The sequence below is a fragment of the Mycteria americana genome, chromosome Z (genome assembly GCF_035582795.1).
Source record: "Mycteria americana isolate JAX WOST 10 ecotype Jacksonville Zoo and Gardens chromosome Z, USCA_MyAme_1.0, whole genome shotgun sequence".
Lineage (NCBI taxonomy): Eukaryota > Metazoa > Chordata > Aves > Ciconiiformes > Ciconiidae > Mycteria > Mycteria americana.
Window position 1 is genome coordinate 62,360,723 of NC_134396.1, and position 23,778 is coordinate 62,384,500.

The 23,778-nt window shown below is 42.2% G+C and overlaps 1 protein-coding gene across 4 annotated transcripts in view; it reads left to right on the forward strand.

Annotated features, from left to right (window-relative positions):
- SEMA6A (semaphorin 6A) overlaps nt 1–23,778 on the forward strand; it is a 118,069-nt gene that overhangs the window by 31,780 nt on the left and 62,511 nt on the right. For all 4 annotated transcript variants that reach the window (XM_075526991.1, XM_075526988.1, XM_075526992.1 and 1 more), the window contains exons 2-3: nt 19,473–19,610; nt 23,341–23,458. In XM_075526991.1, the coding sequence (XP_075383106.1) occupies nt 19,511–19,610; nt 23,341–23,458 (218 nt within the window). In that variant the 5' untranslated portion in view covers nt 19,473–19,510. The remainder of the gene's footprint in view (nt 1–19,472; nt 19,611–23,340; nt 23,459–23,778) is intronic.

Sequence of the window (23,778 nt, forward strand, 5' to 3'; positions counted from 1 at the left end):
ATGTCTGGGACTGCCAAATTCCAGTCCAATACAAATTGCAACAGCTGAGTTACAATTTTTAAATCAACCCTAAAGATGAAGTTTCATGGGAAGGATGTTTATCTTTGCAGCTGTATGAAAATAGAGGTCTATTCCATTTAGATTTATCTACCCAGCTCCCATGAGGCAAGTTAGGTATATGTTGTTTTGGGCTTTCTGTATATATCCTTGCTCTCTCTTATTTCTTGCAGGTTCCCTTCCCACTGCCTGTGCTTCTCCCCCAACTCTGTCCTTCCCACCTTGCTCTTCTTCCATTGCACTGTGAGGCTTAGAAGTCCTTTCCCCTCCTTGTGGGCCATTTGTCAGTCCTCTCTGATGCAGCTGCTGACTGAGGTGTACGATAGTGCTCTGCAGGAGGACATTTTCCTGTGCTTTTATAACAAGTCCCTGTGCTGCAGGCAACAGACACAATTACTATATAAATCAAGCCACACATGGATACACACAGGGAGCTGGGCCCAGACTCCAAATCTTTCATCTCTGAAACATAAGGACAATTCTCATGCACAGGCAAAATTCCCTTGGCTCAGTAAGTCTCCAGGTTTTTTTAGTTTGGATCTCACAAGAGTGATATTGTTGTTCGGTGGACCACCTGCCTTCCCACCCATGATCTAAAAGCTACTTTCCCTTTCATTTATGATTAAAATGCATCTCTGAGACAACTACAGTGACTGCTGACATGGAAGAGTGCATTTAAGAATGTATTTAATGTATTTAGATGGCTTGTGACCAGAGAGGTGCTGACAGAAGTGATGGGGTCTTTTCATCCCGTAGTGACCCATGGGACACAAACTGTGAACCTGTGTTTGGATGTAGCCATAGTATTGGGACCTGCAGTCTTGCTGTGAGCCAGCGGCTGGGAGGGCAGCATCATTGCCTCCTTGAATACGTGGCATCAGTCGATACGCAGAAGACTCCTTGTGTCCTTCCCTCTCCTTGAATTATTTCTGTAAGATTAAAAAGTTGATGAGTTAGGAAGGGAACAAAATAACACACACCCATGAGACCCAATTCCCAAGCACGGACTCCAAATGAAAATGAGCGTGATATACAACAGTAGCTTTAACGATGTGTTTTCTTACTCTTCCAATTCCTTCCATCCATCTGATGTCCTTCTCTTATTTCCATTTTCTTATGAATCTCCTCTGAATCTTTTCTCTTTCTTCTCCCTTTGCCTGTAATTGCTTTCCTTCACTTCTAAAGATTCCTTTACACATATCTGCCTCTTTTCTTCTGCTTCACAGTCTTTTTACAGCTATATTCATTTTGAAATGTCCTTCTCATCTTTGTATTTTTCGCTCCATCTCCCACTCACCAATCATTTCTCTCCCTCCATGCCCAGATGCCATGACAGCTCTCCCTTCCTAGCCTGCTTCTCCTGTTTGAACCTCCAGCTTCCCAGTTTTCACAGTCTTTGTTCTCTGCTTCCCAGTGCCTGTACTCAGGTCTGCTCCCTTTTTTCCCCCACTTTAGATTTGCTCTTCCCCATTTCTTTTCCAGGTTCTTCCATCCACTGTGTGTAAATATAACTGTACCTTCATCCACTTCTGTTCTTCAGTGTAGGAAATCTTTGTAGGAATCTGAGAGTAGGATTTCATCTCAAGTATAAAATACATTTTGGAGGTTGTGGCGGTGACTCATGCCTCCTTCTCACATTAGGCCCACTCCTTGTGTTTACCTAGGAGTCCTAACAAATCCCTGGCACTGGAGGACATTGGACATTGGTTCTTCCATTGATGGATGTTACTGGATCAGTATTGCCTTGAAAGCACCATAGTATGAGAACAGATTAAGACAGCAACCACACAGTAGTGGGGTGTGGGGAGATGCAGATAGCATCAGCACAAAGGGTTGTTGGAACTTGTAACACTGCGTCATCTTTCTGCATCTTCACATATGCTCAGGTATATTCATACCTCTTCCGCGTGGGTCTTCACAGTAGTTTCCACAAGGCCTAAAACGTAGTCCATGTAGGAGCACTGCTTGAATTGCATCTGTCGCTGTACCTACCACTTGATACTATACTGGCTTGTACAAATACCTTGATACCTCCTTCTGCAACTGCTTCCCATAGTGAAGTCGATGGGATTTCTACATGCAGAATGCGTGCCAGACTCCACTACTTCAGAGTATAAAAGCTTCCCAGGAGTAGGGAGCGCATCTCTCTGTGTCTGTACAGTGCCGAGCACACAGCTGGTGCTCAATAAATAATATATGTATAGGCTTGGTAAGGAGTGACTGTTCATCTAGTGCAGCTGAGGTGAAACATCTTTTTGTAATAAGAGGCAATGCATTATCACTTATACTGGTCTATTTTATAATTTAGGCTTTAAATGATGAAAGTATATTAGCCAGCTAGTTCAGGGGAAGCTCATTTACACCGCCTTCACACAACATGTCCCATGTTTCAAATGACAGGAAGGATAGCTAGTTCTCTACAGCCGAATGCATAGTGATTAAACTGTCTGGGCACCAGCAGTAGGCAGCCATCGAACAGATCATTATTAAGATGGCTATAATTACACAGTCACAGCAGCCCCTTGCAGTGCACTGGTAATCTGCTTTGAAAACTGGGGGCACAAAGGCATATCTCCTTTATATGTTGAGGCCCAAGCTGCGTGAAGTAGCTGCAGATTTTTCTGTTACGACAGTCGTGTCTTAATCTGTTAACTGCTTCTGTCTGCTGTTTGGAAGCTGGCCTGTTTTCCTGGACAGGGGGATCTGAGATAGAAATAAGTGCTGAGTAAAGGGCTGTTTTAAAAAAAAAGTATAGCTATGACACCTCCACAAGAGCTCTCATGGTATTGCTTTAGTCATTAGCTGAGTGGATACTTGAGCTTAATCAGTATCAAAGGGACATACACAAAGTCATCTATTTCATTAAGCTAATTTGCATGACTCGGCTTACCAAGAATCAAATTTTCATGTATTGTCCATCTTGCTGTCAGCAAAATAAGGGGAGGGGGAGGAGTAAATGGTAAGCCATGCAAGACTGAGATGTGGTGGTGTTTATTCCTTTTTTCAGAGTTACCTGCTAGTCTCTCAGGAGCCTTCATTGCTTTTGGATACCAAAGATACAGACTAGTAAGCTTTATAAAGTTTATTTTTAGTAACCTCTACTTAGAAATCAAACTTACAGAGCTTTGTTAAGTGCAAGATCTTCAAAGCGGTGCATAGTTAGGCATTTAGCCGCTGCTGTGGTTGAAGAGGAAGGTAAGTGTTGGTCTGGGAGGAGGCAATGAGAGGATTAGAATAGTTAGCTAAAATAGACCTTCAGCCTCCTCTGGTCTCCAAGAGACATAACTGAAGTGTTTTGTGTGAAGCTTCACACAACATTGCAGTCCCAAGGGAATTGCTGCTGCTGTTTATACCGTACCAGATCTGGCTGTGGCTTTAACAGAGAGCTGCAATGTGCTGTGATGGCTGTTCTTCTGTTTTGTCCCTGGTGCTCATGACACTCTCCTCCTTCAGTACTGATTTGTTGTCTTTCTTCCTTTCTTTCTTTAAAAAAGAAAGGTAATATTTAATGTCTTCCTTTTCATTACTGCTAGAATTGAAACTTAATGACTGTTGAGTGAAACCATATTCTTTTAGTTGTATCATCTGGTAACTGTTTGCGTGTTAAACCTTCAGTTTGCCTAAGACATTGTGACTGAGGTTTGCTTTCAAGTGTGAATTTGTTGTGATGATTAGATTATTCTGGTTAAACCCAGCTGTTGGAGTCTAATAATTAAAGGTAATTTAACTTGATTGATTACACAGAATGAAGGAAAACTTTTATAAGACAACTGAAAAAATGTGGGACATCATTTCTCTTGTTATTGAACCAAGGCTGAGTGGTGAATTCTGCAATCTGTTCCCAGACCTTGCCCAGGGTTTTTCAAACATCGGTGTTTCTAAAGTCTGCTGTTTAGGAAAAAGATTTGATAACAACTCTTTTGTTACTTGGGTATCTTTTGTAGGTATAGCTAGAAAAAAATGTAGCTCTGACTGACCAGTTGGTAGTGATGGAAAAACTAAACAAATGCATGATTATGAGTTGAATATTTCCAGTGAGATGAATCATCATGTTTGTGCTCCTTGGATTGCAAAACTGTGCTCCAAAGCCATGTCCCTGCCGAAACAAAAACTGCAAGCAATAAGTCATCTGTCTTGGGGAATGTATCCCATGTGTGTGCATGTGCGAGTGGTTCAGTTTTTAAGGACTTGGTGCTGGACTGGAGGTCAGCAATTTAATGCGTTTGTTCAAGCCCAAAACACTGATCCGAGCAGTTTGGGATGCTGGAAGTCAGTTATTACAGAGGCTGTTATGCTATAGAATGCTGTCAATATTTTTACAGTTTGGTGACTAAAATGTTTGCTTAGGGAAAGAACAGGGCCAAAGAAGACTTGTGTTTTTGAATCAAGAACTGCTGGTGGGAACCGTTTTTCTTGTACCTGTAAAAATTGAAAAAAAACCTTTATCCACATATGTATGTGTTGTCTACGTGGATTGTAAACTTTTCAGGACAAGGCCTTTTTTTCTTAAATATTGCACAACACCTAGCATTCTTGGGGTAAAATACAAGTTTAGGAAAAAATAACCAAAAGGAGCTCCAGTGCAGTAGTATCTTCTGCTGGTGAAGATACTTTTTTTTTTCTTTCTGTTGGTAGCACTACTTTAATCCCCAGCAGTATTTTGCTATAGGGGTTGTAGCCCAAACTTTATAATTGCACCAGTGACAGAAACTAGGTTACAGTCTTCTAGTTTATAGTTGGGTCCAGCCAGCGACAGAAGTAATAGCGTGGACAGGACTTCTTAGCGCACTACTTTGTTCAGCTGATGCAGGACGTTGGTTGACTGTAGATGATGTGCAGTTGCTTTGTGACAAAGCAGTAATCAGTAATCAAATTGCTATTGTAGGAAATCATCAATTCATCTATTGTATAGCTTTGCAGAGTCAAAGAGAAAAGGGTATAAGAAGGAGGAAAGGTGGAAGACTGCTTGCTGCTGAATACGTTCAAAGGAGAAGTTTCTTATCCTCACGTTTAAAGCTGTGTTACCGCTGAAGTTGTATCTGGTTTTGCTAATCAAAGCTGCTTTATTTCAGGCCTGTCATAAAAAAGAGCATACCTTTTGTCTGTGTTTACCTTAGAAATACCTTGAAAGCAGCATATTGGAAATGAAAGTTTTTTATAGAGTTTGTGTGTGTTGGTTCATACACTGCAATTAATCCTACCTGAGAGAGATCTAGGCAGGGGGACCCTATGGAGGACATGTGGCTTAGCACTTTAGTCCTAATGTGTTTGGTCTTGTGCATTGCTAAGCATACACAGCAAGAGAAGAGACTGAAGTGGAAGTTGTTAGGAAAGGATTTCTGTCCTTATTTGTGTTTCCAGTCAGCAAAATTCTTCTGGATGACCGTGTCCAGCCCCTGGGGAACGCACAGCAGGGGTGACCTGTTTCGTTCCTAGCAGAGGGAAATGGTTATCTTGGTGTGGTGGGTCAAGGAAAAAGAGGGTGCCTAGCTCTATTGACTGAGAAGGAGCACGGCAGTTGATCTGTCTCCATGATGGAAAAACAAGGAACGTGCCTGGTGAGCTCCAGGAGGAAGCAGCTTCCTCTCCATCTTCTCCATTGTCCAGCCCCTGGGAGAAAGCTACCACATCTCTCTATCCCAGTTTCTCCGTATAACACCTGCCTTCAGAGCTTACCAGCATCCAGCTAAGAGAAATAATGTCACAAGTCAGCTTTATTAAAATGTACTTGAAGAGGTATATGCCAAGTTTCGTCATCCTTTGATCATCAAGAGCTGGGTTTTTATTGATATGAAGCACTAGCGATCTTCCTAAAGCTATCCAAAAAAGGAGGGAAGATACCATCTGTCTCCATGAGCTTGCAGCAGAAATAACATTCTCAGCTTTTGGGGAACGTAAGGGTGTGTGTGAGTAAGGGGAGTAATCTGTTCTGGTGTAAGGAAAGCCAAATCTGTTCTTGCGTGAGGAAAGCCAAGTCCTTTTACGAGAGAGAGTCCCTGTATGTAAGTGCCGGGAAGGGAAGGGATTGTGGGGAGCTCCTTACGATTCAGAAAGGAAGCATACAAGTGTTTCTCACAGCCTATACCAGGGAGGCATCAGAGCTTTCAGTCTCACAAACCAATTCTCTTCTTTATAAAAGGACTTTATTGTAGAGCATTGCCAGTTTGCAACTTCGTCTTGCTAGTCGTAGGTTCGTGTTGCCCCTCCAGGCTGCATGCTCCTCCATGCAGACCCTGTGCAGGTTGTTGCGTCCTGTCTGGGGCAGTAAGTAATACTTTTAAGCCAGCAGGGAAAAAACGTACAGTAATTTGCTGAGGGGAAAAAAATTGGTTTCTAGCTCTAAATTAAGGAGGGGAGTTGCGGTAGGCACCAGTATTCGATGAGTTAATCATAAATTATCAATTAATTTCCACCTTTTTTCCCCTGTTTTTTAAATATGTGAGAACATACTCAATATTCTTTTTCCTTTTTTTCTTTTTTCTTTTTTTTTTTTTTTTTAAAAGAAAATTGTTCTTCAGCATGTTCCAAGAGTGTCATTTGTTCTGTGGCTGGACATGTTTCTGACTCCACGTGCAGTAAGCATAGCTTACTGGTAAGTGAACTAAATAAAGTTCTTTCTCCTTTCTGGAAGCTTTGTGAGAGCGTGGAGAATCTCTGGGCTGTTTGTCCCACTGAGGTACCTCTATGGCTGGTGTCTAGGAAAAACCATTGCTGACAACCCCGAGGTAAAGCAAATGTCAGGTAACAGGGTCTCTCAGAGCTTCCAGAAAAGATTTTCTAGGTTAAGTGCTTTCTTTCAAAGTTAGATTTTCCCATCAGGAGAGGGGAAATGCCTGAAGGGATGTCCTTCAGATCTCTTTGTTGCTGCAAGTCATTGAGAGAGGTCTTCTTCCAAAAAGCTTTTTCACTGAGCCATCACAGACTATTTTGTAGGTGGTATTGGTCCTGTTGTTCAGGATACCAGAAATTATCAATGTATATAGTCATAGACACTGCAAAACTGACATTTTCACAAGCACAGGTTGAATATAGGAGCATGCATACTCTCTTACTTAAAGCTGATGTAGTGATGTTTACCAGAGAAGAATAATACCCATGAGATTCTGTTTTGAATTGCTTACAGGCAAATTTTAACAAGAAGAAATACAGTGTGGAATATGACCAAGAGCATCTAATTTGCCTACTCTAAGAAAGCAAGAATTCAAACCAAAAGAATTTATTCTTTTAAAAGATTAAGTATAACCTCAAATTTCACAGGAAATTAGGATGTTGTATTTCCATTTCCTCACATTAGATGGGAGACTTTGCCCAAAAGTCATATAAAGTTAGCAGAATTTAACTGAATCTTTATGTGAGGAAGTGTACTTTTATGAGGATGAAAGTATTACATATATACAGTTCTTTATAAGTGGAAGGTTTATAAATAGGTAAAACAACATCCCTGTGAGCTGATGCAGATGGTATGAGCTGTAGAGCAGGTCTTTCTGAAGTCCCGTGGGAATGAGTACTCCACGATCTAGCAGACATCAGTGTCAGCTTTTCCACTGGCATAAATAAAAACAAGCCAATGCCCTTTAGTTGTAGCTGCTAACTGTGTGACTGTGCTGCAAGCTGGAGAGTCACTGCTCTGTGGTGCAAGGAAGCACAATCTGTGAGATATCATTCATACATGTAGGCAAGGCTTGACATGGGGTTGCCGGATTGGAGTCCAGTTGAGAACGTCACACCCTGATGCCAACCTGGATCTCTTCAAGCTTTTCCAGTGAGTTCAGCATGGTCCGTGCATACAGCCTTCAGTCTCATTAAAAAGTAATTTGATTTTCTGGTCTAATGTCTTTTGTGCTTTTTTTTCTCTTCTATCTGCTGGCAGGAATTTGAGTCTTGGCTGTAGATCAGCTCCTGGCAGCTGATCAGCTGAATGTCCACATTATTGAGGGCAACCCAAAGTTAGAGGAAACTCTCTCTGCAGCGTTTGATATAAATCACACAAGAAGCAGAACTGCAGAGTAAGAAATAACAGCAGCAGTTTGCCAGCTACGCTGTCTTCTTCCCTGTTCCTTCACAGGAATTTCTGTTCTGTCAGGCAAGGTAGGGTCATTTGGGTTCAAAAACACCTGGCAGACTTGTTAAAAACCCCTAACTGTGTGTGCTTACTCATCAAGCAATCTTGCTGAATTCACATAGATGCACTCAGCTAATGAACCATTGCTTTTCCTGCATCCCCCACCTTTAAGGAATTAAGTTGCAGGGGGTGGGGGAGAAGAGGAGGCGGTTTGGGAATAGGTCTTTGGTTGTCTGAGAAAGCCTTAGTATTTTGGTTAGAGCCAAACTTTCTTCATTGAACCCCAGAGCAAGAGTCTTCCCATCCTGCTGCTGGTGGATGTTATTTCATTGCTGGGATGATGCCGGCGTTCTGTCTGTTGCACACAGCGTGGTTTTTTTCAACTCCACAAAATTAGCTGGAATATTAGTAATGATGTTTTCAGCATCAGTCATTAGCTGTGTGCTGGTGCCGTGAAAATGACTTCTCTTTCCGTGTATCTCATTATTTGCAGTTGGAACCTGAATGCAGCCGATCATTCCTAAAATAGCCGTAGGAAGCGTGAGCAATATAGAAATGTCTTTGTCTTGCTGCAGGCTTTTGGGCTGCATAGCTGAGCCTGCCCTAGCACAAGACCTGGAAACAGGCTGCTGTCTCATCTGGGTGACAGTCTGGATTGTCCTTTGCAAAAACCCTGCACGTGGTATCGAAAAGACAGAGGATATTTCCTGCAGAAGAAGAGAACGACTTTGCCTTGCTCTACCAATGAGCCGGAGAACGGATTAGAGGCTTTTCCTATCCGCAAGGAAGCTCATCCATCATGCCCCATTCAGGCAGTCATACTCAGTGGGCTTGTTCTCTCTTGCTACACTGAACCTTTTTCTCCACAGCTTTTCCAAAGAAGTAAAGCACATAATAACAGAGCTATTGCTTTTGTAACTTGTACTACAGGCATTTGTCAATGCTGCTTTGACTTCCTTTTCTATGCTGCTCTAATTCCCTCATGCTGTGCTAAGAAGCAGGTGTGAACAGATGTGTAAGGCTGCTTGTATTCAGTATGTGGGTGAATGTGTGTCAGGAGAAGAGAGTAGTGTATTTGTGTGGGCAGGGGCTCATCTCTGTCTAACTGTATTTTTTTTTCTTTGCTTTTTCTGCCCCACACCACCTCAATTTTAAGTTTGCCCTTGAAATCACATCAGATAGTTCATGTTTCCTCTCAATAACAGACCCCCAGTAATTAGAGTGATCTTGCACTATTCTATTAATTACAGGAATTGTGATTTTTATATTCAGAGGTTAACTGATGATATCTGCATATAGCATTTTCTCTTAAAATAAATTGAATTACAGTAATTAACCTTATGTCCACATTAACTGACAATATCATTTGTCTCAGCAGTATCCTGGAAATAGGATTTTTCTTATGTATCTGTTGGCTTCTTGCTTTGCCTTTTGTTTTCTTCATAACCGTGAAGTGGTGGAATGAAGAGAAGAGTGAAAAATGTGTCCTGTTGGCATATTGAGGTGATTCCTTTACTCAAAAGGCATTCCTGAGGATAGGGTACTTTCTTGTATTAACTTGTCCATAAAGCTGTTTGAATGATGTAAAATTTGGGAATCTGTTGGGCATGAATCTAGGCAGAGCAAAGCTCAGAGTCTGCCACTTGCAGCTAGCAATTACTAGCAAACTGCAGGAACCGGATTATTGCAAGCATCATGCTCATCTCAGAGGAAAAGCAAACTACATAGATTTTCTGTCTCAGAGTCAGATTTATTCTACTCCTTTAAGGTTTCCAAAAATATCAGCAAAAATCATTGGGCAACAAAGAGTAATCATGAAAGATAGAGATCTATGAAATTTCTCTGAAGTTTTAATAAAAAACCTTTCCTGTGATGTCTGAGACTCCTAAATTTGGGTGAATGTCTATGAGTGTATAGGCGCATGTGAATGGATGGATGTCTGAGGGAGAGAGATGTCAGAGGTAGTGCTGAGAGACAATGTTCCCAGTTAATTTGATTGTTTTCTTAGCACTCGGAGTCTTCTGGTTTTTTCCCCTACCTGCTCCTGCTTGTCCACAGGCATTTTTAACATTTCCCTCAGGGATTACATTTGTTTTGTGGACAGTTTTCATTTTTGCAGTAATCTATTTCATGCTCTTCTGCAAGGTGCAGAGAAACCTGAGAAACCTGATTTCATAAACAAATTAGGGGCTAAAATTATAAACACATATTGAGAACTCTTTGCTTACCTGCATTTTTTATCTGTCAGGGACAAACATAACTTACCCTGATGAGTTTGCCTGATTTCCAGTGGGAAAAGCCTTACTTTTTTTTCTGCCTGTAGCAGTCAGCTTGCCTGTCCACAATGTGTCTGCATGTCCTTGTGCTGAGGAGCCACCTTCCCCAGAATACGATGCTGAGGTTTGGCCTGATTTTTCCTGCTGCCATGACTGGACTATGGCAGTGTGGAACAAGCGGTGGGCCCTCCAGAGGTGGCTCTCAGGGTAAAGCCCTTTCAGGTAGTATGGTGTCCACAGCTGGAGTATTTAATATGTAAATGGTAATGTCTGTTCTTAGCATTCGCAGTGTTACAGTAGATTTCATTCACATTTTGAGGGTAGGGGCGTAGTTTGGCATTGTATCAAACCACTTCATGCCGAAGTTGATTGGTGCCTTTTGAAAAAATACACTGACAAAACTCGCTGTTTCACTCAAGGTAGATGAAGCCAGGTTAATGAGTCAATTTTTCCATAAATGGATTTAGGGCCAGAACTGGCCAAATTGCACAAAAGCTAAGCAGTGTGCTCTGATTACTTAACAGCTGACTTAAATATGAGGCTTTGCATTTCTCTACTGTTTTATCACCTTAAAAAATGGACACTTTCATTTCAAATAAATGGGACAAGTTTCCTGAAGAATACAGCCGGGGTTCATGCATTAAATTAATGAACGTTTCTTGCATTAACAAAAAGCAAAGGAGAATTGTTTGTGATTACATTGAGCTTTAAACACAGTGATATGCTCTATGGGATCCTAACTTTTTCTTCAAAGTTAACCTATGTCTTGTATATTGATCTGATCTGCTGTGCAGATGTAAGAGGACTGGAAATTAAGTTTTTCTTCCTGGTTAAAGGGTGAAGGAGGGCTGCAATCCATTTAAGTATGTACCAGCAGTGAAAGGAAGCAAATGCTAAGTATCTGAGGGAGTCTGACCTGAAGAGTTGGCAGAGCTGTAGGGATTGTTTTAGGATTACTGCCTGATCCTAATGTTATGTTTACAGCAGGCATGTGGCATCTGAGACAATGTCTGCAGGGCTGTGACAAACTTTTAATCAGTGACAGTTGTCAATATTGTTGTGAAAACGTATCAGGCTTCGTGTTTCACCTTTGTTATCTAAAAGGAGAGGAAAATAAAGGGAGGCCACATTTCTTTCCCGTTACAGCTTTGGGTCACCTGCAGCTACATAATTTTTATTCCATCCATCAGATGAGAGAATGGAAGGTCAGTTGACTGGCCCTGATATTTCCCGGGCAAAGTGAGGGTTGGGGAGAGTAATGGTGTTGCTGGTAGTGTATCTGTTTTCTATTAGGCATGCTGAGATGAAACAGCAAAGTATATATTAGAGATGGCGTTCTCTCCTGTCAAAAGGCAGTGATCGCTACATTTAGCTCTTAAATCAATTCAAAATCTTGACAGAGGTTTGCTGAAGTCCCACAAATAATCAATAGAGCTATTTTTATCTCTTAAATGAGTGAGGCTTTTAAAAATAATAAAGACATCTTTGTAATGACCGACCAAGCTGTTCCAGAGTTAGGGCTGTTGCTCTGTGTGGTTGGGGGTGGTGAGTGAAAGGGGTTATTTAGGCATTGCCTTTGTTCCATTCTGCAGGTTTATAACCCCAAAATAAAATTGCAAATGTTTCTGGCAGTCATCCTCCAGGCACAGATGGCTTTCCTCCCAGTTTTGGCAAGCCTGATTTCAGTATAAAACTGAGCAATTATTAGAAAGTGAAATATTGCATGATATAGTACCACTACCGCCACCACCAACATCACGACAAATGGAGCATTCATTGTTTCTGGTGCTGTGAGAGAGAGCTAGTGCCACTGCGTTGCCCCTTCGTCTAAAACCTGTACCTTTGCTGCTGCTGGTGATGCATAGACAGAGGGATGGAACAGAGCAGATGCTTTAGCAAGGAACTGTGGCCATTTTCTCATTTGCGTTGGCTCTATATTTCAATGCAAATATCACTGAACAGGTGGCTGATGAGGCCCCCGTGGACTGTTTACAGTAAAGGTTACAACCAAAATCGATAGGCCTGAGATGCTTCTAATTCCATCTGGGAGATGTTCATCTTCCATCTGACTGTTCCCTCTCTGAACAGCAGCATCCTATTAACGCTGCAGTCATCGGGGGTGTCTCACTCGGGTCAGCAGAAGGTTTCTCCTATTTAGGCCTCCGTTTGTTCTTTACATTTTCTTTTTGCGCTGCGCTGGATCGAGCAGTAATGTTGATCTTGACAAGACAGGTTGCCAGCATTAAGCATGCTGAGTTTTGCCTACTGACTTGACACCTGCTACTACCGTTCGGCAGGCCGAGGCTCATCAGTGCTGCCTGGGGCTTGTCCAGATCTTTTCAGCTTATCACTTACTGAAGCAGGAGGTAGTGATGTTACATATCATAGCTGACATTATTGTGCGTGATGTATGGCCTTGTAAAGTTGCAAATGAGGAGAGAGGAAAGCTGGTAAGGACTCACGTTTGCATGAACCTGAACAAAATAAGCAAGGACCCTTGCAACTTGCTTGAAAAGTACTTTGTATTTTGGCTGAAATTTTATTTTAGACATGCATTTTTGCAAGTCTTAGAGGAAGATCTGCATGGTCCGTGTATCTATGTTTCATCAAACCAGTAATGAAGTTTGTATTATTCTTTTTAATGAAGGTAGATGCTGTTGCTTACTATATGAGGCAAAATCACTCTCATTGGTGTCTTTCCCTTGGGCCTAATCGTCACGTCTGGCGTGCAGCCCACAGCAGCTGGGCAATGAGTAAGCAGTACTGAATCCAATTAAAATGGTAGTAAAGCGTGTATAGCAGAGGGCACCCATGCATTCCTCTTACAGTCAGGGAGAACTTTTTGATACACACAAAAGATGAGAGGGAGTGTGCTTCATACACGTAATTTAGGGTCAAGAGGGATGCCGGAGAGGTGGGGGGCTTCCCTCGGGCACTGCCTCCCCCCCGCAGCATAGCATGTAGGAGCAACCCCTCGTTACCACGTGGTTTGAAGGAGTCCAGGTGATTACCCCAACGCATTCATGCACCAGCCTCTCTGGCATAAGGGCCAGCTACCTGGAGTGCTAGAGTGCTTTTTTGGCCACATGAAATGAATGGCCAGCTGTAGAGACAACAGGAGCAGGGCAGGAGAGGAAAGATGAATGATGGCTGCACCATCGGTCACAAAAAGATGTTAGAGGTTGGTAGTGATGATGGGCACAGAGCTGGCATTAAGTCTCTGTGGCCACCTGCACCACCGTTCAGGTGACTGAGCAGCAAGCGTTAGAGAAAGGACAACACGAGCGAAAGAGCTGTCTATCCCGGGCACTGTCCTGCCACGTGCCAATTCAGTTGTAATGTCTGGCGCTCCATGCTGTGTCTTGCTGATAGGCACTTGTGTCTCCTCTCTCTTGAGCTCCCCAAGCACCCACTGAGCTTCTGTTCACTCACATCTGTCTGATCCCCTTGGCACCGCTCAGCCTGGGCATTTTGCATGATCCCTTCAGCTGCCAGGTGCAGCCGCATGAGGTGGCTGAGCAGCAGCTCGCCCACCACCCCAACAGGCGTAGACAAAGGATGCTCTCCTGAACAGCTCCGCTCTGCCGGCCTAACTTCCCTCGTTTTCTGGAAGCTGCAGCCTGCAGGTTGTATTCCTCTCTTTTTGTTGTTGCTGTTGCATTATCCCTAATTCCTTTCTCTGACTTGCACAGAACTCTTGTCTTTCACTTTCTAGGAACTGTGAATTTAAAGGGGTAAATAGCAGTAACGGTGTCTTCCACTCAGAGATTTCCAAAGGCTTAGCCTAAGCAGATGAAGGATGCTTGCCAGCCTCGCATGGCAAATCTGTACCATAGCAGGGAACAGCAGACAGGTCAGCCGACTGGTTTCTGCGCTCTGCCTTCAGCGTGGCAAAGCATGTGCGGTGTAGATCAATACGTGCTTTTTTATGTATGGGCAGATAGATCTTGCTCTGTAAGTCTCTTTCGATGAGGCACTGAAGTAGGACTTGGGTTTCTGATTGACTTGCATGCCTTTAAAGCTCTTACAGCAGGAGAATCTCAATTCTTTTTCTTACCTCTGTTATGCAACTCAAATCAATTTCTTCCCTGCTTTTTTATGGTCCTTTTGTTTTTCCCAGGGTAAGAAATGCTGATTGTGAGGAGAAGGGCTATTTGCTGAGTATTTCCAGGGTCAGTTCACAGAGGCTGCTACTTTTTCTGGTCATGCGTTTTTCCTTATGCAGTAGTTCAAATTCATCCGGCTTCACTTTTTAGTTTCCTCACTGTTTGGTTAAATGCTGTTCCTTCTTACTAGACTTACTGTCTTTCTGAAGAATAAGTTATTTCTACATGTTTGTAGAAGCAAAAGAATTTATTTAAGACAGTCACGGTTTTCTATGGCCATTAGGTTTTCTGGGCTTGCTTCATGCATAACACAGACCATTGAATTTGGCTGGTAATTCTCACATTAAGTTTAATAATTCGGGGATTGAAGTGCAGCTGTTGTGTATGAACACAACCCATCATGGTATAAAGAAGGTTTGTAATAAATAAAAAGATCTGTCCGTTACTGAGCAGGCTTACTGTGCCATGGGAAAATTCTGACATGGTTACATACTTTGATTTTACTTGGAGTTACGCTGGGGTTAGCTGAACATACAGCGAGGCCAAAGCAACAAGATCGGAGGTTTTCTAACATAGAAGAACATCCCTTTCAATAGTTATATATAGATGTGTCTACACAGTCATTGCTGTTGCTGTTGAATTTGTTCTCAAGATCAAATCTGGCCTTACAGTTTTATGGAGTTTACCAGGAATTTAGCTCTTCCGATTAGGATTTTTCATGGGATTTGTATAACCTTTCTGGAACTTACAAGCTGTAGATACAATAACCTGGTTACTAGGGTATTATGGCAGCAGCCATGTAATAGCCAAGCAGCTATTCTATATGCATTCTATATTCTAATTTCCTATATTCTAATTTTCTATATGCATTCTATATTCTAATTTCCTTAGCCAAGCAGCTATTCTATATGCATTTCCACCCAGACTGTTGTTCACTAAATGCTAAAAATATCAGACAGCAGAAAGCAGAGCTCATCATGGTGGCTTCTTGTTGGCTCAGATAGCCACAGATAGCCATAGTGGAGTGCACCGAAAAATCAGACTTTTCTCCTTGATTTGGAAAGGTTGTTACTTTCTTAGCTTCAGAAACTCCTTCATGCCAGCCACATGATTTTTACAAAATTAAATGCCTCTATGTCAAGGATCTGGGGGGGGGTATATGTATATGTATATAAATATGAATATGTATATTTATATGTATACATAGGCTTTGAGTGAGTAAATACAATAGTAATAGCAACTATATTGCACTACTGCCCAAACGTCCTACTTCGGAATGGTTCACCTTTGGCTGCAGTGTACAAACAGAAAAACTTATTCCACCTAGGAAGGCAAAACTTTGATTTCTATATACATTAAGAGATCATATGGTTTATTTATACTTACAATATGACAAAAAGGAGGGAACACAGAAGTAACCAGAACAAGTCATCTTACATAGGTATTTGAAACCATCAACTTGAGAAAGAAGAATCAGGGCACCAAAGTATCATGCATAAAGTTATATTTGCACTGGTCTTAGCATGCAAGAAGCAGATTAGTTGGGGTTTTTTGAAGGTCGGAAGAAATCTGATCTACTCCACCAACTCAATGGCTACAAGTCATTGCATTAGACATAGATTCTAAAACATGCTCTTAAACATTTGCATGTATTTTATTAGCATGTCTGCTAAGAAAAGAACACCACCAAAACTCAATCCTCTTGTCACCCTAGCTTCCTTCAACAAGAGCAGTAATCATGTTTTGAACAGGGAGAACTGGAGTTCTCAGAGCCAGTTCTGTCTCAACCAGCATGGCTCAATGCAGGCCAGATTGAACTGCAGTGGTCTACATTGACTGAAAATCTCTCCATTGATGTTTGCAAAACTTTTATTTGGAGACAGTGCCTGTACTTGCTCAGCATCACTGTCTAGCTGCTCATGCTTCATCAGACACTGCGTTCACAAGCACTTTTGATTAGAAAGTGGTTTCAGCACAGTTGCAAGTGAGAACATTTGCATCACTCCCAGGAGCCCAACCAAAGCTGAGTATTTGCTGAAAAGGAAATTTGTACTAAAAATAAGTGTGACCTTCTCGAATCAGCACTTTTCTGAAATTCCACTGAAACAGTACAGCTCTCTTCCCCCATTGTAAGAAGAGCAAAAGTAACGTTACGTTTCAATAATTACCTCCTAGTAAAAAGCTGCCTTTGGATGCAACTTGAAACCTACTTGATGTTATTTTATTGGCACAGGCATTGATACAGATGTGTAGTCCACTTGAATCCTTGACAGATCAAAGTAGACATTTTGCATTTACTTTATATGTATTTGAACAACTATGTTAGCACTAGAGCAACAGAGAATTATGGTTTTTTTCTCTCTTTCTCTTTTCTTCCCCAAAAGCTACCCTTAAGAATGACAGAGAATTTCATATACTTAAAAACCTACTAATCTAGTCTTTGTTAGAAGGCAGTATGTCAGTTCATTTGTCAGTTAATTCTTTTCAGGTAAAAGAAAAAAGATCCAGCCCAATAACTTGTGCATAAAATGACAAAGTAAGCGTGCTGGGCATTGTTCATTTTCCTGGAAGCTGTCTCCCGTATATATTTACGTGGAGCGGTACACATGTCTGAATGAGAAGTAGGGAATGATGGTGCAGAATTGCCCATGGGAAAAGTTTTTCAAGCTCTAAAGTGGAGTGGCAGTGATGTCTGCAGTACCGTAATGCTTTCCTCATAGCGTACACACATTGTTAGATAGTGGATGATGTGCTGATAGGGAGTAACAGAAAGCAGCTATTCTTATGCTCCAGAGTCTCACTGTGAGCCAAGTGGTTTGAATTGTCAGCCTGCAGACTGATACTTTGGATGAATAAGGTTTAAGTGGAAGAATTGTATTGCTTGATAAGTTTCTTCCCATTAAACTGTTGCTCCTCATGTGCATTTCAGAAAAGACTTCTGCATTGGCCTGTAACAATTTCAAGAAGGAAATAATTTCATTCTATTTGTGTATTAAGATAACACACTTTGTTTTGTCATTTTGCATTGTACTTACAGAGGCAAAATTTTTAAAGCAGCAAAACTGCATTTCGAAAAATTGTGTAGAGAGAAAGGAATTAACCCCTTTAATGTGTATATCTTACTTTTAATTCAAACCTTTTGGGGGAAGCTGTGTTTCAAAGTATTATATTTACTTCTGCTGCTTATTTCTACTTTGGGCATTCCTAAGGGCCCCAAATGATGTTTCGCTGGGCATGGAAACAAATAGAAAGAAACAGTTCCTGCCCCAGAGAGCTAACAGTCAAGAGAAAATGTAAGAGGTGATTAAAGAGACAAATGGAGGAAACAGGTAAAGAAAGTGTCTGCAGGCAGACATAGCTGTGTCAGTAATCATACACAGCTATCAGCCTAACCAGTGCTAGATGGAAATGCTTCTCTTGGGGCTTGTATGTACTATCTTCTCGTATGCATTCTCACATAAGGTATAATAGACAGTGTCTGCATCGTATTGCATTTATTCTTCCTATTTTTATCCTTTGCCATCCGTCTGACACTTTGTTCAGTTAAGGTGTCAGTCATTGCCTTACATTAAATTTTATTTTTTCTTGTCTCAGTCTAACTTGGTCTGTCAGTTATTTTGTTAATAGAAATAGAGAATCAGCCAAGTTTCCAATTTGTGTGTTTGAATAATAATAGGCAAACACAGAGTATAATAAATAATTAGTCCTTATGGACTGTATTATCCTGCAACAGAGTCCCTATTCCAATCCAGTTATAGGAGCTGAAATTTTATTTGAAAGCAAATATCTGATAAGGCAAATTAATTATTGTGACATTTCTCAATTGGGTAAAAGATGAAGAATCAGCTGTGTCTGTGAAATTACAAACAAAAACGCAACACTCAAGACCTGTTAATGCTTTTTTTTGCATCCAGAAAGGAGACATAGGTATCTAATATTAAATGGTGTTGCAGAAGGGCAAGTTAGCACTTTGTTTGCTAAATTAAGTTTCAAAGACTATGTAGGTTATGAAGTATGACTTTCTGCCCGTGAATCTTGAATGACTGACAGACTACTGTAAAATAGCTTTTTTCAAAAGGAATCTTTGGCAGGCAGCATCAAAGGTTTGAAACTCTGGAAGGGATGAAAAGAAAACCCCACTTTTACACTGATTTCCCCTGCAGATCAACGTCTGTGTGAAATTTGCCTGGGAATTATGAGCTATTTACTGTATTATGTGCTGTTTTCTTTCACTGTATCCAAAGGCCCCTGTGGTTCTTTTTATCTTCAAGATTTAGGGATATTTTTGTCCATGAAATGTGAATGAGTGAATGCGTCAGTGGAACACAGGGAAAAAATGCTGGTTTTAGACAGTTCTGTTCTCCCTTATTTTATCACAAGTTGGAGTATTGGTTTTATGGCACCTAAATTTATGGGTACATATTTTTATGGTAAAGCCCAATGACATGTTCTGCATGCTCCATCAAGCTCTCTCAGTGTTTCTTACTTGATTCACAACTCTGCAGGGTATGAATCAGTCCCGTAGTATAACCCTTAATCTCTTTTAACCAGAATAATGCAGTGTGGTTTTTTATTTATGGTGTGTGTCATTGTGTCATCATCTAATTGTGTAAACCAAAGAAGGGGAAAACAAAATATTTCCTGAAAAACTCTTGTCAGCTGTTGATCAGTGCAGGAGATGAAGTTTCTTCATTGCATATAAGCAGCTGAGGCAGAAAATTCTTTGTAACTCACAGATACTTAAGTCTATCCTCAAGCAAGGTGTGGCACTGCTGGGGCATGGGCTAAAGGGAAACTGGCCTGGTAGGGCATTTTCTGCTTAGAAACATCACATACCTCCTCAGGTACGGTGAGAGGCTTGTGGACGAGGAGAGCTCCCTCTACTTTCCATTGACTCTCTTTAGCTTTCTGTATGCAGTGATTAAAACTGAATCAACAGAAGGCACTTAAGCCCTTGTTTGTCTTCAACAGGGTGAAGTGAAGAAGTGAAGCCTCCTAGCTGAACTACTATGAGGTCAGAAGCCTTGCTGCTATATTTCACACTGCTACAGTTTGCTGGGGCTGGTTTCCCAGAAGATTCTGAGCCGATCAGTATTTCGCATGGCAACTGTAAGTATAAGAGGCCAGAGGACTTCATTTGCTTAATACTGATCAGGGGACTTCAAATCAACAGTGTTTTGTTACAGTTGCAATGAATAAAGTTGTTTTTCTTGATGTCTCCCAGATCAGCCAATTTGCAGTCTCAGATACTGGTATACGAACATGACTTTTTCACATTGACTTATGACTACTGGGTGGTAAACTGCTTGAGCTTCCAAAACCATAGCCTTTCTCTTTCTCAAACAGAGACACTTCAGTAGCATAATCAAACCAAGTATCTTGCTCTATCCAGCAGCAAAGGAAGGAAGCCTTCTCCCCCCTGGACCCATAATCAAAGTGTCCCTCACCTGACTTGTGAAAATGTAGTTCTGGATAACCTGTGAAGCACCTCAGAGTATCAAGCATAGCACACTAAAGTAACTGAGCTCTGAAAACATGATTTGTTGATCTAATACAAATAACTGAACTTACTTCTTTAAGCTCTGATGGTAATTTTTAGGCATTTTTTGGTAAGGCATTAGGCATTTTGGGCATTAGGCATTTTTTGGTAAGCTGGAAATGTAGCTAAAAACCAAATCAAGACAAAGAATCTTTTGTAACAGAATCTCTCTTCTTTCTTACCAGCAGTAATTGGCAAACACTCCAAAATCTAGGGTAACACAGACAGCTGCGAGCCAGTATTGAGATTTGCTGGCTAAACAGGTGAAGAGCTTTCTGTGCATTTTGCCATGCAAGTCAGGCTTAGCATAAATGATTCTTTCACATTTACCTCAACTCAGTTATGATTACTGCAGAGAAAAGTCTTCTGAAGTCCCAAAGGTTCAGATGTTTAAAAGGAAGTCTTTAGCGCCTGGGTCAGTAAAAGTATGCTAAGGAGTAGCGAGTCACCAATGGGTAGGCATAAGTTTAAGCCTACTTTGGGTCAGGAATTTGAATTTAAAGTGAATGTCTTGATTGTCCTTGCTTACTGTGCTTTGGGGTGGCCTTGACACCCATAAACTTGTCTGTCTTGGGTAAGACAGAATCACAGAATCACAGAATCACAGAATTGTATAGGTTGGAAAAGACCTTTAAGATCATCGAGTCCAACCATGAACCTAACACTACCAAGACCACCACTACACCATGTCCCTAAGCACCTCATCCAAACGTCTTTTAAATACTTCCAGGGATGGCGACTCAACCACTTGCCTGGGCAGCCTGTTCCAATGCTTGATAACCCTTTCAGTGAAGAAAAATTTCCTAATATCCAGTCTAAACCTCCCCTGGCGCAACTTGAGGCCATTTCCTCTTGTCCTATCACTTGTTACCTGGGAGAAGAGACCGACCCCACCTCTCTACAACCTCCTTTCAGGTAGTTGTAGAGAGCGATAAGGTCTCCCCTCAGCTTCCTTTTCTCCAGGCTAAACAACCCCAGTTGCCTCAGCCGCTCCTCATAAGACTTCTGCTCCAGACCCTTCACCAGCTTCGTTGCCCTTCTCTGGACACGCTCCAGCACCTCAATGTCTCTCTTGTAGTGGGGGCCCAAAACTGAACACAGTATTTGAGGTGCGGCCTCACCAGTGCCGAGTACAGGGGCACGATCACTTCCCTGGTTCTGCTGGCCATGCTATTTTTGATACAAGCCAGGATGCCATTGGCTTTCTTGGCCGCCTGGGCACACTGCTGGCTCATATTCAGGCGGCTGTCAACCAACACCCCCAGGTCCTTCTCTGCTGGGCAGCTTTCCAGCCACTCTTCCCCAAGCCTGTAGCGTTGCATGGGGTTGCTGTGGCCCAAGTGCAGGACCTTGCACTTGGCCTTGTTAAACCCCACACAATTGACCTTGGCCCATCGATCCAGCCTGTCCAGGTCCCTCTGTAGAGCCTTCCTACCCTCCAGCAGATCAACACTCCCGCACAACTTGGTGTCGTCTGCAAACTTACTGAGAGTGCACTCGATCCCTTCGTCCAGATCATTGATAAAGATGTTAAACAGAACTGGCCCCAACACAGAGCCCTGGGGAACGCCACTCCTGACTGGCCGCCAACTGGAGTAAACTCCATTCACCACCAAGCTGAAAGACAGACTCCAGGGGCGCACTTGATGTGCTCCAAATGTAATAGGCATCTGGGATACAAGAACAGGGCAGAACTGCTCTGAAGCAAACCCTGCTGAAACATGTCGAGTGTAAACACTAGGTCTTCAGCACCAACATTTTCACCCTCCAGAAGGCTGATGCTAATCATCCTTCTAATCATCCTTGCTAACGCAGAAATAGCCAGTCTTGATCCTTTTGGAGAAATAGAACATGGGATAACTTCTTCCTCTGTGGCATGGCATGCTGAAATGCACATGAATGTACAAGCCTCCAGCTCGTGCTAGATCCGTGAGTTACAGAGGAAGTGGTACTGGACAGAGAACAGCTTGACAGTTGGCATTTTGCTTGTCGGACTTGGTCAGAAGGATTTAGCTTCTGAATATAAATCCTGCCCGGGCTATCTTAATTTGTTTCTCCAAGAGTTCCCAGCATCTGATTTGCAGGGAAGTTCCCATTTCTATACAGTTTTATTACCAGGCTTTCTGACACATGGCACTCTCAAGTGCTTTGCTAAAGCCATGGTGTGAATCAATACCCTGACCAAGCTTCATAGGCAAAATACTTTTAGAGGACAATAGCTGAAAACACTACAGCAGTAGCTGAGTTTCTGAAGAAATAGACTCCCTCAAACAGCTCTAGGTTTCTGGGAAAGCATATTGATGGGGAAAAGGCGCAGGCATAGCTGGATGCTAGTCAGCTCTGTATAACATGCACGTGCAGCAGTTCTGCATTGATGATGATGCTCATCAGAGGTTTATCCTCCTCCTGTCTTCTAACTGTCGTTTTGTTTACTTAACTAGCTCCCTAGGTTGTGCATCTAGATGGCATGACCACTTATACATATGAAGTCTAACAGCAAGGTGTCCCTTGGTCAGAAGTGTTCACTGTTGTTATAGGTTGTACATACAGGTCATCGGGGGAGCAGCAGCACACCCCATGTATGCTGAGGTGTCACCAAAAAAATTGTGGGAATAGAGTGAATAAATGGTCTTCCTGACTGATAGAGTCTGGGGAAAGCTGACTTGTTGATAGCATAAGCTCAGTACAGGGCTTCCAGTCACTATTGTTGTCCAGTTGCCAGAAGAACTGGAGTATCAGACTGGTTGCCAAAATAATATGCAGTGACTTTAATTTTATAAAGTTCAAGTGGTGGTTTCCCACCGTTTCTCAGAAATCCCCACAGCTGTTCTATGATGGCAGTCCAATCCTGTAGGAAACCCAGGGAGCTGGCAGTTTGAACCAAGGAGAGCCAAGTCTTTGCGGTGATCGATGGGCCACTGTGAAACAGCTTTGTCCTGCTAGACACACTTTGGCAGCCAGGAGCAAGCATTTAAGCTCTGCAAGCACTGAAAGAAAAACTGTGAGAAAGTACCATGTACCTATGTGCCAAGAGCTCCAGAACAGCTTTATGCTCTAAAAAAAACTCACAATTTTTGTCTTCTACAAAGGTGATGACTTTCTGCTTTGCAGCTGCAAAGACTGTAACCTTGAAGAAGTCTCCAGCCCTCTGTGCTCATGCCTTCCAACCCCAGGCTGTGGTGCTGGGGCAGAAGAGAAACCACAGGTTTTGGATGTAGCTGGGCCCCAGAGTGCTCCGTGTTAGCATGGTTTCAGTTTGTGATTCTCTTTTGACCCTGTTTTTTTTTTCCCTTCCCGCAGATACAAGACAGTATCCGGTGTTTGTGGGTCACAAACCAGGGAGGAACACCACGCAGAGGCACCGGCTGGACATCCAGCTGGTCATGGTCATGAACAGGACCCTCTACGTTGCTGCTAGGTCAGTAGTCCCCTGCTTGGCTGCTCCTCCCTTGCTGCTTTCAGAGGAGGAAGGAGAAGACAAGGGATATTCTGAGTTCTTCTCTGCCGGACACGTTATTTTTAGGATTTTCTCACACTCAGAGAGAGCTTCGCAGCCTGTTAGTAAGACATATTGCAAACCTTGTTAATTGGTCAACTAAGGTTCAGTTTTGCGAGGTGCTAAGACAGTCATTTCAGGACTACACATCTCTGCCTTCCTTTGAATCTGGCAAGAGAGAATTTGCCAGAGAAATTGTTCAGCCCCATGGAGGAGAGAGTCCGTCCTCATTCTGTAATTTT